General features: G+C 41.6%; 1 protein-coding gene across 1 annotated transcript in view; it reads left to right on the top strand.

The window, feature by feature from the left end:
* dhcr24 (24-dehydrocholesterol reductase) overlaps positions 1–13,955 on the top strand; it is a 30,792-nt gene extending 16,837 nt beyond the window's left edge. Inside the window, exons 8-9 of the mRNA XM_068036958.1 lie at positions 1,753–1,931; positions 7,802–13,955. Coding sequence (XP_067893059.1) covers positions 1,753–1,931; positions 7,802–7,955 — 333 coding nt within the window. The 3' untranslated portion in view covers positions 7,956–13,955. The remainder of the gene's footprint in view (positions 1–1,752; positions 1,932–7,801) is intronic.
* Positions 13,956–20,886: the final 6,931 nt, after the last annotated feature.

The following is a 20,886-nucleotide window of genomic DNA, read 5'->3' as shown; positions in this document are numbered from 1 at the left end:
AATGGACGATAAAGAAGGATTGTGATCTTTAGCCAAAATAGTTTGTGATAGTTCTTTTTATAAACTGCTACTTTGCCAATAAAGATGGGAGAAGGCTTTAGTTAAATACTGTAAATTTATAAATGGATTTTTGTCAATAAAATGTCCTGTTGTTCCCCAACTTCAGCTCAGTTGAGATCAAAGCTGCAACCTCCTATTCTGTGACTTCACACACAAGTTCCCAAAATGTACCCCTTTGCAAATCCACCAGCTACTCACCTACCCCTACCAACATACGGTTTTGATATTTGAACCCCTTTAATGTCCAAGCATCGTACAAAGTGTGTAAATTATAATACATCTATATAATTTAAACAATGGCTTAATAGTACTACTTGCCATTAATGTGACAGGTGAGGTCACTCCAGTGCTTGGAGTGATGGGTTGTAGTCTGAGTCATAAGTTGTTTTCTATGCAAAGGTGCTAATGATACTTTGATTTTATTCCAGTGAGTGATGAAAATCCACTTTTTCACAGGCAAGTTACAGCAAATAGCTCAGACAAATTTAATTACTTTGTTTCTCATCACTGATACTCGTGGCAGCCCCCTGCCGCTCAGCGACAGGACCACAATTTATGTATTTAAATAAATTAAAATTAATGAAATATACTTGCGTGTCCATCGTCTGTCCTGGTGCAATTTTCGTGCCGCTGGCCGGCACTCCCATGCCTTCGGATCCCCATCCGGGGAAACGAGGCTCCGCACTGGTGGGGAGGGGGGAGGAGGTAGGTTTCTCAGTGAGGTGGTGGGGTGGGGTGGAAACTGAGTCATGTTACATCATTGGTGTAGGAGATGGTGGGAAGTGTTTTAGGTTAAAGTTTGTGCACTTTGTTGGGGGAAAAGGTCAGGTAGACAAGATAAGTGCTTTGGGGGGGTGAGAGGGCAAGTAATTAATTTGATTATTATTGGGCCTGGGAGAGGGGCAAAATTAATGTATTTAATTTTTTTTATTAACTGTATCTTTAAATCTTTTAAACTTAACAGAAGGGCTCAAAGCCCTTTAAACATGGTGCTGACGCCTGTGCACAGGGAGCTGACGCCATTGCTGAGGATGGACAGCCCACCCCCTCCTCATGATTGGGGGTGGGCAGCCCCCCCCCCCCCCCCCCCAACCCGGCCATTCAAATGATCCACCGCATTGAAGATTGCGGTGGCTCAGAAGATTGCGGCAGCTCTACAACGTGCGAGTGGGCCGCCGTTTTTTTCAACAGCGGGCACACAAGATTCAGCCCTTTGTGTGTTCTTAACATTACCTGTCTTTAGCCATCTGTCCATTTTTTATTGTTACATCCCAATAGATATAGTGTGACCTATACAACAGAAAAACCTAACTTAGTTCTGAGCTCCGTTAGACTAGACAGTTGCTGAGTGACAAAACCATACTGTAGTGTATGGTGATTGGAGGTGAGGGCTGTGTATCTGTAACTCTGTTTCTGTGTTTTCATTGGTACATCTTGAAGTAAATTAATTACTTTATATAACAAAGTCCCACAGTGTTTTAAAGTTTTGGCTATGTAGCCTATTATAAAAGTGTAATAAATAAATAAAATAATTTCTCCTGTGTACCCCCTAGGGGTGTCCGTACCACAGCTTGGGAGCTCCTGATCTACCACTTCGGGTGGTAACTTGACCATTGGGGAAGTTATTTTATATTATTTTAATGCTTTGTCAACACTAACTTGGTATTTCCCTTTCTCGCCTGATTTCTGCAGGTTTATCCTCTTTGGCTGTGTCCCTTCATTCTACCCAGCCTACCAGGTATGGTTCATCCGAAGGGTGATGAGACTGAGCTCTATGCAGATGTTGGAGCTTATGGAGAACCTAGAGCCAAACAGTTTGAAGCCAAGGCATCAACGCGACAGCTGGAGCAATTTTTACGCAATTCACACAGGTGAGAAATGCTTCAGGAGGATAAACCTAGACCCAAGAGAAAAATAAATTCAGTAGATGTACATGTGCCTTCATCTGACTCTGTCTGTCTCAATCAAATTCTATAAAATGGTATCTCTTGTTGGTGAGTTTTTATGTTCAGGTTTTTGGTATCAATGTACCGTTGTTGAAATACGAAGCCCAAAGAAAAAAATGTATTTTGCACAGAAGTTACGGGGCTAGAAATTTGATCGTGCTGTTCCTGTTTTTCAGACATAAAATATGCATCTAAGGCCCTTGCCCAGGAACTGTGCTACCTGCCATATTGGATTGAGCTCCTCCATAGCCATCTAAGGCATGTACCGGAGCTATTAAGTTCCTTCACTCTAGCTGGGTCAAAATCCTGTAACTCCCTTCCTAACAGCACTGTGGGTGTACCTACCCCACATGGACTGCAACGGTTCAAGAAGGCAGCTCACCACCACCTTCTTGAGGGCAATTGGTGATGGGCAATAAATGCTGGCCTAGCCAGCGACGCCCACATCCCATGAATGAATTTTTAAAAAAAAAATAACAATAAGGGCTGTACAGTGGTTGTATGACCTTTTTGTGAAATTAAACAATCACTGTGCCTGCCTCGCCATATGATGAACTCTCGTAGCAACTCATGGCATAGCAGAACCCAGCAGGAGTGCTATTTAAAGAGCTTGTCCTCTGCATATAGGTTAGTTGTTGGTTTGCCCTTTTTAGGTTTCTAGTTAACTTGTTTGCCTTTTTAATGGCTCTATTCTGTGTTCCACAAATGAGTTGCGTTCTGGTAGCAACTTTATACTGAGGCTGGACTGCTTTTGTCTGTCTGGCAAGAGTTTATTCCACTCCTAGGTGGTCTGGTAGGTTTGTCTTTGAGGAGGAGGCGAAGCAGCGAGAAAGACAGGAGAGAGCAAGAGGAGCTTAATGTAATTCAATCATAATATGATTGTATTTTACATTCAGTTTGAGGGAGAGAAGAGTGGGTCCAAGACGAGTATTTTAAACTTAAATAAGGGCAATTATGAGGGCATGAACTGGAAAATCAGGTTAAGGGATAGATCAATAGAGATGCAGTGGCAGACATTTAAGGGGATATTTTAGAATACACAGCATAAATACATTTCAACGAGAAAGAAAAATTCCAAGGGTGGGACCCGCCATCCGTGGTTAACTAAAACAGTTAAAGATGGTATCAAACTTAAAGAAAAAGCCTATAATTGCGCAAAGATGGGAGGCAGGTCAGAAGATTGGACAGAATATAAAAAGCAGCAAAGAATGACTAAAAGATTGATAAGGAAGGTAAAATTAGAGTACAAGAGAAAGCTAGCTAGAAATATAAAGACATATAGTAAGAGTTTCTATAGATATTTAAAAAGAAAAGAGTTAACAAAGTGAGCGTTGGTCCTATAGAAAGTGAGTCTGGGGAAATAATAATGGATAATGAGATGGCAAATGAATTGAACATATTTTGCATTGTTCCTCACAATTGAGGATACAAGTAACATCCCACTTTTAGCTGTAAGTCAGGAAATGGGAGGGAGGAACGCAAGAAAATTACAATCACCAGGGAAGTGGTACTGAACAAATTGTTGGAGCTGCAGTCTGACAAGTTCCCGGGTCCTGATGGACTTCATCCTGGGGTGTTAAAAGAAGTGGCTAGTGAGATACTTAATACGTTGGTTTTAATTTTCCAAAATTTCCTAGATTCGGGGAAGGTTCTGTTAGATTGGAAAATAGCGAATGTAACTCCGTTATTCAAAAAGGGAGGGAGACAGAAAGCAGAAAACTACAGGCCAGTTAGCTTAACATCTGTCTTGGGGAAAATGTTAGCTATTATTAAAGATGTTATAGCAGGGCATTTAGAAAAATTCAAGGTAAACTGGCAGAGTCAACATGGTTTTGTGAAAGGGAAATCATGTTTAACCAATTTATTAGAGTTCTTTGAGGGAGTTACACGTGCTGTGGATATAGGGGAACCGGTGGTTGTATTGTACTTAGATTTCCAGAAGGCATTTGATAAGGTGCCCCATCGAAGCTTATTTCAGTAAATAAAAGCTCATGGTGTAGGGGTAACATACTGGCATGGATAGAAGATTGGCTAGCTAATAGGAAACAGAGTAGGCATAAATGGGTCATTTTCTGGTTGGCAAGATGTAATGAGTGGTATGCCGCAGGGATCTGTGCTGGGGCCTCAACTTAGATGAAGGGACCCAAGGTATGGGTTGCTAAATTTGCTGATGACACAAAGATAGGTAGGAAAGTAACTTGTGAAGAGGACATAAGGGGGCTACAAAGGGATGTAGATAGATTAAGTGAGTGGCAAAATGGAGTATAATGTGGGAAAGTGTAAAATTGTCCACTTTGGCAGTAAGATTAAAAAAGAAACATGTTACAGTACTGGTCTCCTTATTTAAGGAAGGAGTCATAGAGTTGTACAGCACAGAAACAGGCCCTGCGGCCCATCGTGTCTGTGCTGGCCATCAAGCACTTGTCTATTCTAATCCCATTTTCCAGCACTTGGCCCGTAGCCTTGTATGCTATGGCGTTTCAAGTGCTCATCTAAATACTTCTTAAATGTTGTGAGGGTTCCTGCCTCTACCACCCCTTCAGGCAGTGTGTTCCAGATTCCAACCCCTCTGGGTGAAAAGATTTTTCCTCAAATCCCCTCTAAACCTCCTGCCCCTTACCTTAAATCTAAGCCCCTTGGTTATTGAGACCTCTGCTAAGGGAAAAAGTTACTTCCTATCTATCCTATCAATGCCCCTCATAATTTTGTATACCTCAATCAGGACCCCCGTCAGGCTTCTCTGCTCTAAGGAAAACAACTCTAGCCTATCCAGTCTCTCTTCATAGCTGAAATGCTCCAGCCCAGGCAACTTCCCGGTGAATCTGCTCTGCACCCTCTCCAGTGCAATCACATCCTTCCTATAGGGTGGCGACCAGAACTGTACACAGTACTCCGTACAGAGAAGGTTTGTTAGACTAATATCTGTAGTGGGCAGGCTGTCTTACGAGGAAAGATTGGACAGGCTAGGCTTGTATCCTGTGGAATTTAGAAATGTAAGATGCAACTTGATTGAAACATGTAACATCCTGAGGGTTCTTGACAGGCAGATGTGGAAAGGATGGTTTCCCCTTTTGGGAGAATCTAGTTCTAGGGGCCCCTTGTTTAAAAATAAGGGGTTGCCCATTTATGACACAGTTGAGAAATTTTTTCTCAGAGTCGTGAGTCTTTGGAATTTGCTTGCTCGAAAGGCGATGGAAGCAGAGTCTTTGAATATTTTTAAGGCAGAGGTAGATAGATTCTTGATCAGCAAGGGGGTGGAAGGTTATCGGGGGTAGGTGGAAATGTGGAGTAATCAGTTCAGCCATGAACTTATTGAATGGCGAAGCAGGCTTGAAGGGCCGAGTTGCCTACTCCTGCTCCTAATTCGTATGCTCGTATAAGCTGGGAGAAAAGGGAGGTGGAGGGCATTGTGCCCGAGGCTATATCACAGTGGTCTTTATCATTTATGCCCATAAGTTGTCTTTAGACCCTTGAAGTCAGCATTTGACAAGTGCATCTTCAGGAATGCTGCCCTCCTGTTCCTGCACTGGCACAGTGGCCTTAATGTCTTCAACACTTGAAATTAAATAGAGGGATACGAGTTAGCTTTTAGTGTGAAGGGAGAACAGAGAGAAATGTGAGTGATTGCTAACAGCAGTTGCAGTTTGTCATGTCAAATGAGATGGGTGAGAAGGGAAAAAGAAGCCAAGGCATAAAGAAACACCACAGGACGTCTCCTGCAGCATTGCCATTCACCACTGCCACACTTCGACTCCTGCCTTTTGATGTCTGGAACATCCTATTCCAGGTGGGAAAATGTGTGCAGGCAGACTCTTCTCCGGTCACCATCTGCTACCTCATAAGTGCAACTTTGTCCTGTGGAAGGAGTGTCAGTGATAGTCAAGTGAGCTGTTTTGAAAATGTGGCCACTATGGCTGAATAGTGCAATTGTGGGGAGAAGGCTGTGATTGTGCTGCGATATTAGTTGGTACTGAGTGTGAGAGTATGAAAAGAAGGTGGTGCAGTGATTGTAGGATAGTGAAGGGAAGTAGGCGGTGCATGATGATTGGTGTGGCTGTAGGTGCGAGGAGAGAGTTAATGGGTGAACATTCCTACCTTGACAACAGTGCTGATATGTTTAAAGTTTATTCGGCATCACAGGCATGTCTTAGGAGCCAAGCGCCTCTTATTTACCTCCACGGCCATCTCTCTCTCTCTCTCTCTCTTTCATTCGTGAATTGTGGATGTCGCTGGCTTAGCATTGATTGCCCATCCCTAATTGTCCTCGAAGGTGGTGATGAGCTACTTTCTGGAACCTCTGCAGTCCTTGGTGTAGGTACACCAACAGTACTATTAGGAAGGGAGTTCCAGGACTTTGACCCAGCGATGGAGGTGTTGGGGGTGGGAGGGTAGCTTGCTGCCCTCCAGGTGGAGGAGGGGAAACAGGCTGTCCAGCGTCCTGTCCAGTGTGACCAATCAGAATTAGAGAACCTGGGAGCCCCCATTGTTTCTCCTGTCTAGCTAGAATGCACTTTCCCTTTAAAAATGCAGAATGCATTTTAAGTGGTGTCAGCTGCCTGTTTTCCATGTCTCTCCCTCCACATGAATAGGCACATTCAGGCCTGCCCTGTTCCCTGAGCGCCTGTTTTCTAGCCCACTATTTTTCTTACTGTGGTACACTTCAAGTGACACTGGTCATCCTCTGCTATCTCCCACTGGTTCTGATTCACTTGAACCTTGGCACTGTGTATTGGCAAGCCAGTTAACTACGGAGTGGCATCTTACCCAAACCTGTTCCTGTGCTCACCAAATATACACACACTTGGTAGCTGTCCAAATGTATCAAGCCTGTGTCCTCAGTACCTTGCTCTATGGCAGCGAGGCCTGGACAACGTATGTCAGCCAAGAGCGACGTCTCAATTCATTCCATCTTCGCTGCCTCCGGAGAATCCTTGGCATCAGGTGGCAGGACCGTATCTCCAACACAGAAGTCCTCGAGGCGGCCAACATCCCCAGCTTATACACACTACTGAGTCAGCGGCGCTTGAGATAGCTTGGCCATTTGAGCCGCATGGAAGATGGCAGGATCCCCAAAGACACATTGTACAGCGAGCTCACCACTGGTATCACCGGCCGTCCATGTCTCCGCTTTAAAGACATCTGCAAACGCGACATGAAGTCCTGTGACATTGATCACAAGTCGTGGGAGTCAGTTGCCAGCGTTCGCCAGAGCTGGCGGGCAGCCATAAAGGCGGGGCTAAAGTGTGGCGAGTTGAAGAGACTTAGCAGTTGGCAGGAAAAAAGACAGAAGCGCAAGGGGAGAGCTAACTGTGTTACAGCCCCGACAAACAAATTTTTCTGTAGCACCTGTGGAAGAACCTGTCACTCTAGAATTGGCCTTTATAGCCACTCCAGGCGCTGCTCCACACACCACTGACCACCTCCAGGCGCTTACCCATTGTGTCTCGAGATAAGGAGACCAAAGAAAGAAAGGTAGCTGGGATTGATTGGATAGCACTAACTTTGCTCTTTTTGTTCCATTGTTCTTGTTTGCTGATGACTGGAATGGACACTATTTTAGTTTTGGTATCTCTGATTTTAGGTTTAGATTAGAATTAGTATTGTGACAGTTTTGCTGCAGGTGTTACCTTTGCAACACTTGTGTACTTATGGAGGGAACAAATCATTCCCATCATCTAGAGATGCCAGTTTCTTCACATTTGCATCTGGTAAATCAAGGGCAGAAAATTCACTCAAGCATGTACATCTTCAAAGCCATTTTAAAAGGTTTACTGATGTTTTGGTTTTTCTGTCAGTTTTCAGATGTTGTACGCTGATTGTTATTTGACCCGAGAAGAATTCTGGGAGATGTTTGACGGGTCTCTGTACCACAAGTTGAGAGAGCAGCTGAACTCCAAAGATGCATTCCCTGAAGTCTATGATAAGATCTGCAAGGCGGCGCGACACTGAGCATCCCAGGGAAGGAACTAGGTGTAGCTTTCATTAGCCGATTTTTGTATTCATCTCTAGGTTGCAGTTCACATCACAGATACTTAAAGTTGGCTTCAGGACTTTTTTCTAACCCAAAGAATTTCTCTCTTTTATCATGAACATTTTTTTTTGCGTGAATCTACCTTGTTTTCATTTTCTGTCCTTTCCTCCCCATTACACTCAATTCATTTAAAGCAGTGAATCATGTTGAGGTTCAGTTCTATCATGATTCTGTGTTATACCACCAAATAGCCTGGAGAATAAACTTCAGCAGGCTGTTTGAGGTGAAAGCCATTATGCATGCTTCACTGTGTCATTAATAGTTAAATCGGATCATGTATTTAAGACTACTTTACTTGTCTACTATTTTCTCTTACTCTATTTCTGGTTTCTCTATAAAGTAAAACCAAATGTGAATAGGAATATTTTCCTCTTCCTAGCCTGATGATGGCAAGGCCAAATGTATAATTCTTACTAGCTAGAAAAACAGCCATGAACGCAGGGAAACACTCTTAGATTTTGGTTTAGTGGTCCAGCATATGTTATACTTAGCAACTGAGCCATTAGAAGAATAGCTAAATCTCTTGTAATTTACATATTTCTTGTAATTGTGCCTATTTTGTTCACCTGTGTAATAAATATGTTTCTAGTTGCACATTTATGCAAAACTGTAGATAATGTCCTAAATCTCATAATATGCTACATTCGCAGTTGTTTTACTTAGTCAGATCCATCATTTTGAAAATTTATCAACAAATTTTCTTTGCTTATGCTTTTAAATCTTCGTTCTCTCTATTAAAGAAGTATAGCCTAGCTTGATAGATACTGCTCATAAAGTTGGCATAATATTGAGGATGGCCAATGTCTGTGCATGAGTCCTGTAAGTCCCGGGATCTATGCCATTTTAAAGTTCATATTCCATTGTGTCAGATATTCATTTGGGGTAAGTCTTCAGCTTTTAAGTAAGTAGGTTAATTAGTCAAATGTTAATCAAATATTAATTTATCTAGCTTGTCTGGGTTTTTTCAATTCCTAGCAGAGTAAGGTGTTAGCACAAGATGATGAGCCTCCAGGAAAATACAGTAGGGTATCCTTTTTGAGACTAGTATACTAAAGCTACACTCTTTGGGGTCATATGCTAACATTAGTAACCAATCTTGTGCTCCTTCAGTAGCAGCGTAGGGCCTGATTTCAACTCATCCAGCTGGGCGAGGACCATGTGGGCAGGGCAATTAAGATCTGGAGGTGGGGGGGGGGTGGTGTGGTGTGGTGTTTGTTCGTGTGTTCGCAATTTATTTTCACACCCCCACCTAATAACCTGCCTGAATTCAGGCACAAGCACACTGCTGGCTCCAGAGGAGTGGGAGCCTAACTTAAATGACAAAGCTGCATCCAATGACTTCACGGAGTGATACATCATTTTAACTGCAGACTTGACTTAAGACCTGCCCAGTCTGGAACATGCCAAGCAGCATCCTAGCCACAGGAGGCTCAGGTATTTTAATTTTTAAAAAATTATAAGTTTTTTGTGGGTCAGGAGGAGTAGTATTTCTCCTGGCCCCAGAAGGGTGCTTTGGTCCCTGCCCCAGGCTTTTGCCCTGATGGTGAGCTATCTCCTGCACCCTCACTTAACTTCCAGAGGTCCATCTGTAAATTTTAATGATGGCCTGCCAACAGTCACATCACCCGTGCCAGCTTCAGGGAGGAGCCAGTGTTGGGGCATTCATATGATCCCTGGGAGCTAAAATCTCCCAGCACTCAGACCCACACTTCCAGCCCAGAGTTAAAATCAAGGCTATGACAGAGCAAATCGAGCCAGCCTAAACAAACCTGCATAAGGTGGCAAGCATGTACCTAGCTGGGCTCTAATTGTACAATATGTCCTTCAGCACTGACAAATGCAAATGTCTGATATTACAGACAGATCAGTGTGCCTGAAATATCTGCCAAAGTCATTAAATACTGCACCCAAATGCAATAATCCAACAACTTAATATTCATATATACAACCTTTATCTTAGTAAAGAAAATTCCCAGAAATATAATCAGACATTAGTTGACACTGAACCAAAGGAGGAGATATTGGGGCAGGCGACCAAATGTTTGGTCAAAAAGGGTATGCTTTAAGGAGCACCATAAAGGAGGAGAGAAGTAGAGAGGTTTAGATAGGGGATTCCAGAGCTTAGGACCTAGACATCTGAAGGTACAGCTGCCAATAGTGGGGTGAATGAAATCAGGGATGCACAAGAAGCCAAAGTTGGAGGAACTTAGTTTTCAAAAGGTTGTAGGACTGGAAGAGGTTACAGAGATGGGCAAGGTCAAAACCACGGGGGAATTTTAATACAAGGATGAGAATTTTAAAATTGAGGAATTGATAGAAAAGGAACTACTGTTGGATCAGTTATCCATTCAGTATGGCTAACACTCAGTTGTTTTATAAAATGGTTGTTGCTTAAACATAACACTACAGTTTGCTGCAGATTCATGAACTAGACCTGAACCATGTAGACTTCAATCCCATAGAACCACAGTCGTCTTCAGAGTGCCCAGTAGACTGTGGCTAGAGGGTTGACCCTGTGCACAGTCAAGAATGAATTTTCGTTAGCTGCAACTTGGTCCAATTGTCAGTTCTAATGTTCAACATTCCTCTTCTATGTCTTTTATCAGTGAAAGAAATTTATTTTCTATAATAGGATTCATATTTTGTGAACAGTCATGAATGCAATAGGTATTCATCCTTTTCTCACCCAAGTCAACCCATAGCGTTTTCCTAACTATAACATAGCGATTTACTAACTCTTAGTACTTCTGCAATGTACATCCCTTGTGGATTGGGCTTCTGTTGCTCACGTTGACATGCTTATGGCTCATGAGCTCTAGGTATTTGAGCCTGTGAGGACCCAGCTGCAGATTGCAGCCCCTCAGCTACTGCCAGGGCAGTTTGGCCTAGCTGATTTGTTGCTGGCACCATGTTTGAGGTGTTGAAAGTGAAGATTTGCTGACATCCCAAGAAAGGCAAACTGCATGGCATGCTCACCTCACCAGCTCCTCCCTCTGGCCCTGTGTTGGTTGTAAGTTAAAAGTCGGGTTCAAGTGTCAACGTGCACTGAAAATTAATTAAATAAATTCAGGAAGTCCAGCTTTTTGGTTTTGTTTTTCCTCCTGTTTGTAAAGATTTTGTGGCTTTCATAACTTTTCAAATTAAATCAGCAAGTTGGGTTTTAGTGATGTAATGAAACAAGTGATTGTCCTTGCCTTTTAAAATAGTTTTCCAAAGAACTGAAGGTGGAGAAATTGAACTTGTGATCATCCATGTTGTGCCTGAGAAATGGGCAGCCAGGAGTTGAAAATCTATTCAATGAAAGTTATTTTCTTGAGTTTGTAAGAGCAAGGTTTTTCAGTGTGAGTAAGCGAAAAAAGAGGACTCAAAAAAAAAAAATTGTGCTTAATCATATATTTAAGCCAAATGGGGCAGTTGCACTTACAAATTATTGCAATTAAAGGTAGTGTACAACATAAATGGGAGGAGTGGAACAAGTTTTTCTGCCTGGTCAAATTTATTTTGGGCATATGTGTCTTCCCCCCCACCATACTCTTGTTATTCATGGTTACATCTCTGCAGCTGGTAAGCAGTCAATATTTGACAAAAAAAAGGAACATCATCTGACAAAGTTAAAACAAAGTTATTACTTAAATTGTGATAGAATTCTCAAAATTAGCAGTGCAGTACACAATTGTTAACCCATTGTGCAATGCAGCTCCACATTGAAGCAATTTTTATAGCAATGAAATAGAATTTTCTCCATTTATTTTTTTAAAAATTCCTTTTAAATGTCATGATTGACCAATTCACTTGTTATATTCCATATTCTAAACTCATTTGTACAATCTTTCTTTTTAACCTTTTATTTCATAGTACTAATTATAACTAGAAGTGGCATTGCCAGCTTTACTGCTACAACTTGAAAGTATACTGTGCCTTTAACATAAAATGTCCCAAGGCACTTCAGAGGGGCATTATAAGACCAAAAAAAAGGACACCAAGCTACATAAGGGGATATTAAGTCAGATGACCAAAAGCTTGGCCAGAGAGGTAGGTTATAAAGAACATCATAAAGGATGAAAGAGAGTTAGAGGGGTGGGGAGGATCAGGGAGGGAATTCCAAAACCCAGGGTCCAGGCACTGCAATACTAGAGCATTTAAAATCAGGTTGCTCAAGAGACCAGAATTAGGGGAACATAGATATCTCAGAGACGTGTGTGACTGGAGGGGATAACAAATAAGGAGGGGTGAGGCCATGGAGCATTGTAGCATAAAAAAAGTGAGAATTGTAAAATCGTGGCATTTTTTAATCTAGGTGTCAATCTAGGTCAGTGAGCACAGGGGTGATGGGTGAACAGAACTTGGTGTGAGTGAAGACACGTGCAGCAGAGTTTTGGATGACTTCAAGTTTATAGAGTTGAACGTGGGAGGCTGACCAGGAGTCTAGAGTTAACAAAGCCATGGATGAGGGTTTCAGCAAGAGGTGAACTGCGGCAAGGGTGGAGTCAGGCGACGTTACAGAGGTGGAAATAGGCGGTCTTCGTGATGGTGCAGATAAGTGGTCGGAAGCTCATTTTGGGGTCAAATATGATGGCAAGCTTTATTCCTTTTGATGGTTGTATTTTTTAATCTATGTTCAACTTGCTCATCCCAATACTAAATGAGGAGCTTTGTACATTTTATACAATGGCTAGCTGGAAATTGCAATGCTGTAATTCACTCTTAGTGGTTCTATAATATTTATAAGCTACTTGAACTGAATTTGTGGCTTGTGATCAAGTGCAGCTTTGTGGCTGCTTGCCACTACTGTCCTATAATTTGCTGTTTCATTTTTGTAACATTTTAAACCACCTTAGGGATGGGCAACAAATGCTGATCTTGCCAGCGACACTCACATCCCAAGAAAGAATTTAAAAATCCTATTGTAATGTCCCTCATGCAGTATACACTTTATTCAAGCCTGTATAAAATACTCAGTATAAATTATTACTTGAGTTTGCAACTCAGTTACATTGCTAGCCTTTCATTTGTTTGACTCACTCTCCTTGGGCATATTGTGTAATCCACTTGAGTTCCTCTTCAGTTTAGTAAAGCCTATTATATCTCTGCTTTTCCTTGTTTTAAAGTTTGGCGCTTGTCAGTGCCTATTAAGTGACGTGAAAGCTTTACTTGTATGTTTATATTGCTTCATTATGACTGTAAATTATTGAAAGGGTGAAGGGAAGTCCTATAAGCTAGACATTTTGTAAAAGGAGAGGAGGACCTTGCAATCCGTTTATAAATTTTCTGGAATGCCGAAAACGAAAACACTGTTACTGTGGGCATTTAAAGCTCCAAAGATAATCCGGTTCCTGCTTCCCTTGTACTTACTGATTTGTAAGTTTCACATATTGCATCAAACCTTTTGTAGGCTTCTAGCTTTCTGTAGTGCTCTGTGCAAGAGGCTCCTCATTTTGTTGAAGGTATTCCCTGAATGTGATATTCACTTGATCCTCACCTGTACAGAGTGAGATTTTAAAAAGCACCATATGCCCAAATCAACTGCTTGATCAAACGTCTTTTTGATCCATCCTACTGTTGAATTTGATGATACTTTGCTTTACGATTGAAGAAAGATTTTTGTTATTCTGTTCGTGTTTATTTGGACCTCCTAGTGTGTGAAATTGAAGTATTTGGCCAAATGACTCTTGTGGGGGTGAGCAGTTTGCTGTTTGCAGGAATGTACAAAGGAACAGCCTCTCAAACTAATGACACGGCTGTATTTTAATGGCAGTAATCGTTCATTTAATCCTGACCTCAATTTGTTGTTGAAGGTTTGAGAGTGCTGGTAATCCTGTTTTCCCTTTTCATCTCAAATGTATTGTAACTATACTAGAATGACATGTTCTTTTATGTTTTTGGTGTGCTTTTAAATAAATTTTAATTTCTTAAGTGGACACTGCTTAATGTGCTTTGCATTTCTTCTAAACAACCTGTATGGTCCAAAATATATTTTAAAATCTGAGAATTCTGTGCCTCCTACTGTCTTCATATCCTTTTTGAATCCAGAGTGTGTCACTAAACTGATTTGAGAGTCAGTCATTGAACAATATGTGCTATTTACTTATTAAATTATCTGCATATACAGCTGTGCAAAATCAATTTTGCGTGATACAAATCCAGTCACACAATTCTACTCTGGCAAAGCAGAATTCTTTATGTATACTTGTGTACACACAAAGCTCTGCTCATCAGCTTCAACTGTTAGTAACAGTTCAAAGTTTAGAAGTAATATAAATGACTAACATTAAAAATCTTAGTGAGTTTTAGTGTAGTCTGGTGGACAACTGTAAAGTTTGATAAATTTGTTCAGTGTGAAGTAAATGGTGACAGACTGCATTACTACAGAAAATTTATTGTACTGAACTTGCATTATTACAGCATTGCATTATAACTGCTAACATTATCCGTGGGTCACAGGTGCTTGGATTGATGGTAGTTCTTTGGCTTTCCTTTGGAAAGCTTTTGATGGCATAGAATAGAATGTTTTCCATTTTGTGTGTAAGTGATTATCAATGGAATGATCTGACTGTTTCATCATTACATCCTTGCTTTTAATTTGTCATGGCAATTGAACCCTTGGCAATACCTATACGCTAGACATCTGACCAATTACAAACCCAGGTGGGAGCAGAAAATCAGCCTCCAATCTGTAAGTTTCACTTACATTTGATACGAACATAGGAACAGGCATAAGCCATTCAGCGGCTTTGAATCTGTTCCAACATCGTTAGATAATGGCTGATATATCTCAACTTTGTTTACCTGCCTTTGATCGATATCCCTATATCAATCTCAGTCTTTAAATTTCAATTGACCCAGAATCCACAGTCTTTTGGGAATTCCACATTTTCACTACCCTTTGTATGAAAAAGAGATCCCTAATTTTATTTGTGAATGGCCTAGCTCTAATCTATAGATTGTATTCCCGAGTTCTGGGTTTCCTCTACCAGAGGAAATTCCTTCTTTAAAATGTAAAAGAATTCGATAAAGTAGAGACAACTTCAATGTAGTCTTCAATTAGATCATCCCTCAACCTTCTAAATGCAAGAAAATACAAACCAAATTTATGCAACTTGTCCTAGTCACTTAACCCTTTATGTCCCAGTATCATTCTGGTATACCTGCACTGTATTGCTCCAGTGCCAATATATTCCTCATGATATGCGGTGCCTAGAACTGAACACAATACTCAGATGGAGTCTGACTCAGGTTCTGTACAATTGAAGCATCACTTCCCTTTTCATTCCAACCCTCTTGCGATAAAGGCCCATGTTTCATTCGCCTTTTGATTTACTTTTTGTAACTGTGCACAAGTATTTGTGCACCTGGACACCCTTTGCTTCTCTACAGTTTCTAATCTCTTGCCATTTAAAACAATCTTATTTGTCTTTGTTGCTTCCAAAGTGGATGACCTCACTTCCCCACATTGAATGCCAACTGCCAGTTTTGCTCACTTTCACTTTAATGTCCTTCCTATTACCATCTGCATAACTTACAATTCCTCCTAAAAGTGTCAGCTTAGATATACAACTCTCTTCCTTCATCCAAGTCATTGATACATATGGTGAAAAGCTGAGGCTCAGTACAGATCCCTGGGGAACGCCATTTGTCAGATTTGTCCAGAGTACCTTCTCTTTATCCCTACTCTCTATTTCCCAACTTATTAATGCATGCCCCAGGTTTACCTCTAATTCCACGCACTCTAATTTTCCAATAATCTTAAGAAAAACCTTATCAAATACCTCTGATAGTCCATATAGAAAACTTTCATCGATACTCCCCATATTCACTTTGATTATCTCCCCCAAAAAATTCACCTACAATACATTGGTACCAATGACAAAGGTAGAAACAGGGATGAGATCCTGCAACAAGAATTTAGGGAGCTAGCAGATTACAACCTTTAAGGTCCTGCTTTTTAATCCCTGGATTACTCCCGGTGCCATGTGCTAGTGAGTATAGAAATAGGAGGATAGTGCAGATGAATGCATGGCTGAGGAGGGAGGGCTTTAGTTTCCTGTATCACTGGGTCTGTTTCTGGCAAAAGTGGGACCTGTATAAGTTGGACGGGTTGCACCCAAACGGGACCAACCCCATCCTTGCTGGGAGGTTTGCTAGTACTGTTGGGGATGGACGGTGGGTGTGGTGTTTAAACTAATTTGGCAGGGAGATGGGGATACAGAGTAGAGGTACAGTAGGGGTGATGCACAGTCAAATATAGAAGAGAAACTGAGTCAGTCTGGAAGGCAGAGCAAACATCGACCTGTCAAAGCACAAGTGAAAAATGCAAGGCTGGATTGCATCTATTTTAATGCAAGGAGTCTCACGAGTAAGGCAGATGAATTGAGGCATTGATTAGCACATGGGATTATGATATTGTTGCTATCACAGAGAGATGGTTGAGGGAGGGGCAGGACTGACAGCTCAATATTCCAGGATATAGAATCTTCAGGCAAGACAGGGGAGGAGGTAAAAGAGGAGGTGGCATTGCACTGTTGCTCAAGGAGTCAATTACTGCAGTAAGAAGGGACGATATCTTAGAAGGTTCCTCAAATGAGGCCAGATGGGTAGAACTTAAAAACAAAAAGGGGCAATCACTTGGCTGGGAATGTATTACAGGCCTCCAAACAGTCAGGGAGAGATAGAGGAACAGATATGTAGGCAAATCTCAAGAGGTGTAAAACTATTAGGGTAATAATAGGGGATTTCAACTTCCCCAATATCAACTGGGATAGTCTTAGTGCAAAAGGCTTAAAGGGGGTGGAATTCTTAAAATGCATACAGGAGAGCTTTTTGAGCCAGTACATAGAAAGTGCTACAAGAGAAGGGGCAGTACTGGATCTAATCCTAGGGAATGAAGCTGGACAAGTGGTAGAAGTGTCAGTGGGGGCGCATTTTGGGGATACTGATCATAACTAAGATTTAAGATAGTTATGGAAAAGGACAAAGATGGGCTGGAAATAAAGGTACTGAATCGGGGGAAGGCCGATTTTAATATGATAAAACAGGATCTGGTCAAAGTGGACTGGGAGCAACTACTTATAGGAAAGTCTACATCAGACCAGTGGGAGTCATTCAAAGAGGAAATAATGAGAGTTCAGGGCCAACATATACACGTTAAGGTGAAGGGTAGGGCCAACAAGTCCAGGGAACCCTGGATGTCAAAGGATATAAAGGATTGGATCAAAAAAAAAAGGCTTATTTTGATTGAGAGTGAGAGATACAGCACTGAAACAGGCCCTTTGGCCCACCGAGTCTGTGCCGACCATCAACCACCCATTTATACTAATCCTACGCTAATTCCATGTTCCTACCACATCCCCACCTGTCCCTATATTTCCCTACCATCTACCTATACTAGGGGCAATTTATAATGGCCAATTTACCTATCAACCTGCAAGTCTTTGGCATATGGGAGGAAACCGGAGCACCCGGAGGAAACCCACGCAGACACGGAGAACTTGCAAACTCCACACAGGCAGTACCCAGAATTGAACCCGGGTCGCTGGAGCTGTGAGGCTGCGGCGCTAACCCCTATGCCGCAGATTCAGAGTGCTGAAAACAGCAGAGGCTCTAGAGGAGTACGGAAAGGGTGGGGGATTACCTTAAAAAATAAGGAATTAGAAGAGCGAAGAGGGGTCATGAAAAAACACTGGCGGGCAAGAGGATTGATTACCAGGGAAAGAGTAGGGCCGATCAGGGACCAAAGTGGCAATCTGTGTCTGGAGCCAGAGGACATAGGTGAGGTTTTAAATGATTACTTTTCATCTGTGTTCACTATGGAGAAGGATGATATAGGTGTTGAGATCTGGGAGGGGGATTGTGATCTACGTGAACATATTAGCATTGAAAGGGTGGAAGTATTAGCTGTTTTAGTGGGCTTAAGAGTGGATAAATCCCCAGGCCCAGATGAGATGTATCCCAGGCTGTTATGTGAGGCAAGGTAGGAGATAGCAGGGGCTCTGATGCAAATTTTCAGATCCTTTCTGGCCACAGGAGAGGTACCAGAGGATTGGAGGACAGCGAATGTGGTACCATTATTCAAGGAGGGTAGCAGGAATTAAGGCTGGTGAGTCTAACATCAGTGGTGGGGAAATTATTGGAAAAAGATTCTGAGGGGCAGGATTAATCTCCACTTGGAGAGGCAGGGATAGTCAGCATAGCTTTGTCAGGGGGAGATAGTGTCTAACTAACTTGATTGAATTTTTTGAGGCTGTGACTAGATGTGTAGATGAGGATAAAGCAGTTGATGTAGTCTACATTGACTTAAGTAAGGCTTTTGATAAAGTCCCGCATAGGAGATTGGTTAAGAAGGTAACAGCCCATGGGATCCAGGGCAATTTGCCAAATTGGATCCAAAATTGGCTTAGTGACAGGAGGCAGAGGGTGATGGTTGAGGGTTGTTTTTGCGAATGGAAATCTGTGACCAGTGGTGTACCACAGCGGTTAGTGTTGGATCCCTTGCTATTTGTAGTGTACATTAATGATTTAGATGTGAATATAGGAGGTATGATCAGTAAATTCGCAGATGACATGAAAATTGGTGGTGTTGTAAATAGTGAGGAGGCAAGCCTTAGATTATAGGACGATATAGATGGGCTGGTAAGATGGGCGGAGCAGTGGCAAATGGAATTTAATCCTGAGAAGTGTGAGGTGATACATTTTGGGAGGACTAACAAGGCAAGGTGTTGGGGGTTACCTGAAGGGAAGAGAAGGCCACTACAAAGCCTTTCCCTTCACTGGGGGTATACAAACTTTTACTGCCATCTTCCACATGGCAGCCTTGGGCAACAGTGGTAACTGACATTAAACTAGACCTTCCTGAATATTGAACACTAATTTTAACACATGCTCAATTTTCTTGCTGGGTCAGGGTGGAGTTTTTAAGATCATGTACGGACTTGTTAAATGAAAAGAAATATTTCAAATTAATACAAAACTCCTTTCCTTTTGAGGTATCTTTAATATGGAATTGCAACAAAACTTTCACAGTACTGTAGACCAATTATGTAATGTCCTAGGACATCAGAAGCATTGAGATTTGTGCATGTTTCTGAAAGGCTTGGATAGCAGACTATGAAGAAGATATTACCCTATTTCTTAGGCATATGCTGGAATAGATGAAGCCTATTTGCATGAACATTCATAGGTTGTTCCTTCAATCTGTATTTAATTTCAACCAGTAATAGGTCAATATGATATTGAATTGCTCATTCTTTGTTCACTTCTGCTCCATAATAAAGGTAAAGCACATTCTCTTCTGAGTCATGTGTTAAAGCCCCACTCCAGAGACGTGAGCACTTAGTACAGGTTGAATTTGCATTGCAGCGGTGAGGGACTGCTGCACTGTTGGACGTTCCTTTTCACGGATGAATCATTAAACCCTCTCACGCGAATGCAAAAAAAAAATCCCATGGCATTATTTCGAACAGGAGCAGGGGACTCCGTCCTGATGAACTGATCCATATCTACTATCTGGTCATTATCACAATGATACGCAAATTAACTGTTGTGATTTCTCCATTACAGCAATGACTACACTTTGTAAAGTACTTCTGTAAAGTAATTTGTGAACATCCTGTGGCTGTGAAAGGTGCTATAAAAATACGTCTTTCTTTACAGTCCAGGCTGGTACTTCACTACTGAGACAGTGCTGCACCATCAGATTTCAGATGAGGTGTGAAATCAAGGCCCCATCTGCTCTCTCAAGTGCAAGGAAAATATCCCACAGCAGTCTTTCAAAAGAGCAGTGTAGTTCCCCAATGTTCTAACCAACATTTATCCCTCAACCAACACTTAACAACAGTTAAATTGGTCATTTATTTTATTGCTGTGGGACTTTGCTGTGCACAAATTGGCTGCCACCTTTCCTTTCATTACAACAGTGATTACATATCAAAAGTACATTATTGGCTGTAAAGCACTTTGGGATGTCCTGAGGTCATGAAAGGCACTATATAAATGCAAGTTCTTATCTTTAAAGTGAGAAGAAATTCAAACAATGTTAATTTGGTTCTCCAGTAGCCTTGCAAGTGCCTCGCTTATTCTGATGTACATAAGGACTATGGCCACTGCAAGCGCAGCAGAAATGCAATTGTCAAGTCGGTCTCAAGAATGAACAGGTCAATTGAGGTGGACTACATACCATCATGTTTAACTATGCTAAATATTGGGCTTAGCTATACCCTAGCAGTGTTTCCTGCTCTTGCTCCAAGGCTACGATATTGATGGGTACTGAGGCACCTCCAGTAATTACAGCAACATCTGCTGTCTCTGGAAGATCTAGAGAGGAATGTTACAACTGTGGGAGGTAATATGTGTGAGGATACTTTTTCCATTTAAAAAGCCTTGTGTGTGGAGGATTTGTGTCCAATAGCTGCATCCATTCACAAAGACGGGGCAAGAGAAAAAAAAATGAGCTGGGTTGACAGTAAGTCAATATTTTCCCTTTGAGCCTTCCGGTTTAGGGAAAAATCAGATTATCAAATGATCAATGAACTTGCATTGATATAATGCCTTTCACATCATCAGGACATCCCAAAGGATTCACAACCAATCAATTTCTTTTGAAATGTAATCACTATTGTTATGTAGGGAAATGTCACACAACAATGTTCCATAAAGAGCAATGAGATAAATTATCAGATAATCTGTTTCTGGAGGTGTTGATTGTGGGATAAACAAATGGCCAATAAACTGGGAGACCTCCCTGGCTCTTCTTTGGTTCCATGGGATCTTTTATATCCACTATCAGGGCAGTTGAGTCATAGGTTTAACATTGTATCTGAAAGACAGTGCAGCTCTTGCTCTCTATGCAGCACTGAA

Source organism: Heterodontus francisci, chromosome 8 (assembly GCF_036365525.1).
Source record: "Heterodontus francisci isolate sHetFra1 chromosome 8, sHetFra1.hap1, whole genome shotgun sequence".
NCBI classification, from domain to species: domain Eukaryota; kingdom Metazoa; phylum Chordata; class Chondrichthyes; order Heterodontiformes; family Heterodontidae; genus Heterodontus; species Heterodontus francisci.
Note: the sequence above shows the minus strand (reverse complement) of the source record. Positions and strands in the feature narration are given on the sequence as shown.